This window comes from Trichomycterus rosablanca, chromosome 20 (genome assembly GCF_030014385.1).
Source record: "Trichomycterus rosablanca isolate fTriRos1 chromosome 20, fTriRos1.hap1, whole genome shotgun sequence".
Taxonomy (NCBI): Eukaryota; Metazoa; Chordata; class Actinopteri; order Siluriformes; family Trichomycteridae; genus Trichomycterus; species Trichomycterus rosablanca.
This window is the reverse complement of record NC_086007.1, coordinates 327,501-332,500: the sequence shown is the minus strand read 5'-3', so window position 1 is coordinate 332,500 and position 5,000 is coordinate 327,501. Positions and strand designations below refer to the sequence as shown.

Here is a 5,000-nt window from a genome sequence, read left to right as displayed (position 1 = left end):
GCACACATGTCTCTGCTAGGGCGGGATGACCGGACTACATGGGCGGGGTCTTCAAACGCTGTGTAAGGACCCTGATTAGCAGATAGAGGCGCCTGTGCAGGGTGCATGGGTGGAAAAGGGTTCCGCCAAGGGCTGTGTGTGGGTCGGACGAGGCGTGAGCAGCGATATATTCACCTCACCTACAATCAGGGATCCACCAGCAGGGGGAGACAAACTGATAACGATAAACTGGGAGAAAATGCAGAAATAAATAGAAAAAAAGAAAAACCCTAACGAACACTATATGGCCAAAAGTATGTGGACACATAAGCATGAACTTGTAGGACATCCCATTTCAGAACCATGGGCCATACATTTATATATAGTGCTGTCCCGATTTTGTAGATGTCACAGTCTACTCTATTCTGGGAGGGCTTTTCACAACATTTTGGAGTGTGTCTGTAGGAATTTGTGCCCAAGGACTTCCTCCTTGTGTTCAGTAACATTGGTGTCTGAGCCAGAGACGTTCCTTTAGACCAAACTCATTAACCCACATCTTTGTGCACTGGAGCAGGACAGGGCCTTCCTCAAACTGTTGTCACAAAGTTGAAGCATCAAACATCTTTTTATATACCTATTAGCAAGGAGTGTGGCTGAAACACCAGAACTCAATAATCAGACGGGGTGTCCACATACTTCTGGCTATATGATGTACATGTTCAGTACGAGTGGATGTAATCTTGTGATTCTGGCTGGATGTTTTGAGTGGAGCTCCTGCCTGTGGACCTCCAGGTTCCTTCGGTTCTCTCTATGTTCTAATCCATCTTCACTAAGCGTGACAGCAGCTGAATGGAGACTCGGATCCCGGTAGGTTTTCCTCCTCGTCCTGCCGTACGGAGCAGAATATTAAATCAGATTCCATATTCCGGAACGCTGCTGATATTCCGAGGAGCGCTGTACGTTCTCACCGGGGAATAAACGCTGATTCACGCTCCTGGTATCTTCTCATCTGCTCCAGGTTCTGAGCACCGGTGTAAAAACCAGCCGGGGGATTTTCATTCCTCCTCCACGTTTGTGTTACTGAAGGGAATAAAGATACGCAGCACCACGACACCCCCCCCCCCCCCCCCACGTACCCCCCCCCCCACGTACCCTCCCACGTACCCTCCCACGTCCTCGGGGACTGAACGACTGGAACTTCTCCATCCAAAAAGTTTATAGCAGCTTATTAAACATCTGCTGAGTCAGAAATATACAGCAGCTTAGATGATGAACGTCGGGGTGAGGAACGTGCCATGACCTCCTGGTTCCTGCTTCCATCATAACAGAACGTGGAACATCTACACCACTGAGCGTTTGCATCTATCCAAATTCAATTCAAGCAACCGAGAATTAAGGGCCTTGCTCAGGGGCCCAATAGAGGCAGCTAGGTGGTGGAGGGATGGTGGAGGGGCTCAAACCAAATGATCTTGCCATTAATAGTCTGGTCAGTATGTCAAACCCAAACTGTCACCTAACTGCTAAGCTTAAATCGGTCTGGACTGTCGGATGCAAACCAAGAACCATCAAAAATCAGAGGAGTCTGAAACCAGAGCTGCTGGAACATGCATCACTGCACACAGTCGAGCAAGCTTTACATCCACTGTTCATGATGACAACAAGCTCCTGCTTTACTTTATTTACGTGATTAAAAACAAACTTGGAGGCAGATCTTTGAGCAGATGCTTCTTTCATACAGCAGCCTCAAAGCCTGTGTGATAAAAAGCCTGCTTGACTGTGAACAGTCAATGTTTTCTTCGTTACATGAAAACAACAGTTGCAGAAATGATTGAAACTGATATGATGTCAATATTTCATCTTTTAAAAAAGTGTTAGTGTGTGTGTGTGTGTGAGTGTGTGTGTGTGTGAGTGTGTGTGAGTGTGTGTGTGAGTGTGTGTGTGAGTGTATGTGGTGTAAAGGACACTTTATGCCCCCTTGTGCCCGCCAGTTCCCACCAGTTCTTAATAATGCCATGCTAAAGGTCAGTATAGAGTTTCTACACCTCCGCAAATATCACTGAACCCAAAACTCACCGCCTTCCCTTCACTTCCTCTATATTCCATCATTATCACCTCCCAGCATCCTCCAGAACTCATTTAATACCAGAACATTTCTCATCAGACTGGAAATCCAGGATCTCAGTGTGATCAGTGAGTATGCAAACCATTTCCAGAAAAGTTGGGACGTCTAGTACAACTCAGTAAACAAGAATGTGTGATGTGTTTTATTCTCTTAAATATTTGTTTGATGTGTTTCACTGATCAACTTCATTCTAGTTTGTAAACAGAACACGTTTAGAATCTGAACCCTGCAACACGCTCCATAAAAGTCAGGATGGGGGCGTGTTCCCCCCTGTGTTCCCCCCTGTGTTCCTCCCCGTGTCCCCCCCCCCATGTGTTCCCACCTGTTTCCCCACCTGCCCCCCCCGTGTCCCCCCCCCCTGTTTCCCCCCGTGTTCCCCTCTGTGTTCCCCTCTGTGTTCCTCCCCGTGTTCCCCCCCCCCCGTGTTCCTCCCCGTGTTCCTCTCCGTGTTCCTCCCGTTCCTCCCGTGTTCTCCCGTGTTCCCCCCCCTGTGTTCCCCCCTGTGTTCTCCCGTGTTCCCCCCCCTGTGTTCCCCCCTGTGTTCTCCCGTGTTCCTCCCCGTGTTCTCCCGTGTTCCCCCCCCTGTGTTCCCCCCTGTGTTCTCCTGTGTTCCCCCGTGTTCCTCCCCGTGTTCCCCCCCCTGTGTTCCCACCTGTTTCCCCACCTGTCCCCCCCCCCCCCGTTTCCCCCCCCCCCGTGTTCCCCTCTGTGTTCCTCCCCGTGTTCCTCCCCGTGTTCCTCTCCGTGTTCCCCCCGTTCCTCCCCGTGTTCCCCCCGTGTTCCCCCCTGTGTTCTCCAGTGTTCCCCCCCCCTGTGTTCTCCCGTGTTCCCCCCTGTGTTCTCCCGTGTTCCCCCGTGTTCTCCCGTGTGTTCTCCCGTGTTCCCCCCTGTGTTCTCCCCTGTGTTCCTCCCCGTGTTCCCCCGTGTTCCCCCCTGTGTTCCCCCCCGTGTTCCTACCCGTGTTCCCCCCTGTGTTCTCCCCTGTGTTCCCCCCTGTGTTCTCCCCTGTGTTCCATCAGTGTTTCTATTAATTTCTACTGTTTAATGTGTGTGGAACTGAGGACACTGATGGTTGCAGGGGGGGGGGGGGGGGGAAACACGCCCCCGTCCTGACTTTTTTGGAGCGTGTTGCATTTACATTTGCAGGCATCAAACTCAATTTTTCTGGACATGTGGTCCGTAGAAGTGAGTATCAGTAGGTGAGTGTTTTTTTGAACATGATTAAAAAATAAATAATAAAATCATTAGTGGGGGGTCCTTTTGGACTCGATAGACAGGATCACCGTGTAAAGAACAGCTGTTAAGCTACATTTAGTGATGGTATACCCACATATGATTGGTACCTGTAACGTTTAAAATTGTTAATAAATGTCTCATGCAACACTGCCACCTTGTGGACGTGATGAAGCTCTGCTGCTGCTGTATGGTGGTTTAATACACTGGAGGGCTGATATGACGGGTGATATGAACTGATCCAGCTTTGTTTTACCTGAAGCCCTGATGACAGCGTGCTGGTGAAGAACTGGAACCTTTTACCACCCAGAAGGATCACGGTGAACCCAGCAGTGATTGTAAAGCCACACTAGCCGGGGCGTCTCATCAGCACCCTGCACACGCTCAGGAAAACCACAGCGCCCGGCCAAAGTGACACCAGATTAATTGGCTCTGGCACCAGAACGTTCAGGCTTCAATGTTCAGCCTGAGTGCTCATGCATCCCAAAATGAAGGTCAGATGAACAGACCTGATGGAGCCCCCTCTCTCTGAGGAAGAGTTTTACCCTGGTTAGAAACCTCAGTACCACCGACGTCCACCAAAACGTTCATTTCAAATCTGGATCTCTATATGTTTCCTGAATATTATTTAGCTGCCGCTTGGGCGTCTGAGTCTAACGTTTGAGTCTCTGGCCTGGCGCTGGACAGACACCGTTGACGGTGCCTCAGGGAGGGAAGGTCCGCATCTCCTGGGCCTGGTGTTTACTTAAACTAGAGTAGTGAAACGTTTACTGTGGAATCTCTTCTGTAACTTCTTTAAATGTTAACGTGGGTTTTGGCTCATCAGTGTATTTTTGTTGACCAGCAGCAGTAAAATAAACTCAGACCCACACTGCAGTCGATCAGAAGAGATTTATTGATGCTGTTTAGCTGTAACACGTTAATAATTATGATTGTAGTTAATCTGGAGCTGATTGTAGTACGTTGGTACAGTTTTAGGTTCAGACGTCCTCGTTACTCCTCCCATGGACTCATGTCTGTATCGATGGCCACACAGTTATATGCAGCATAGCGCAGTTTCTCCTCACACACCTTAGCACTGCAACACACACACACACACACCATTACACACAAGAACTGTGCTGCAACCCGTCCTGGTATCAGGACACAGCCCAAAACGTGGAGATAAAATCACACGGAGTGAATCCTGATTCTCATGACGTGTTTACTGATCGATTTCTAAAAATCCTCCGGGTCAGAAATATAGGAGACTACGATAATTACTGTCATAATGAAGAACGTTCAACTACAGCAGCTGACTTCTCTGTGCCCATATAAATAGGGCTAGTTTGACTGCACACATTAAACTGAGCTACAAGCACAACAGTGGTACGTCTCAGGTTCCACCATCATCTGTACACACAACTCTCTATAGGTACAAAGTACATGGAACAGTGGTCCAGGTCAGGAGGAAAACCCAAACCTTAAGCTGAGTAGAACTGTGTGATAAACGAGTCCTGGAAACACAAACGATCATGAGCTTAATGAGACCCAGTTCCAGCAGGACAACAAACCCAAACACACCAGAACTGACTGGAATGATCACAGTGAGCTGAATGAAGCTTTTGGAATAAACTGCCCAAGGTTCTGAGCTCAAAAATATGTGGACTGTACTAAAGAGGAGTCA

The 5,000-nt window shown here is 48.8% G+C and overlaps 1 protein-coding gene across 1 annotated transcript in view; it reads right to left on the bottom strand.

Moving 5' to 3' along the window:
- Nucleotides 1-4,211: 4,211 nt before the first annotated feature.
- Nucleotides 4,212-5,000, bottom strand: part of hectd3 (HECT domain containing 3) — a 25,853-nt gene continuing 25,064 nt past the window's right edge. The window contains exon 21 of the mRNA XM_063016412.1: nt 4,212-4,412. Within this exon, the coding sequence (XP_062872482.1) occupies nt 4,328-4,412 (85 nt within the window). The 3' untranslated portion in view covers nt 4,212-4,327. The remainder of the gene's footprint in view (nt 4,413-5,000) is intronic.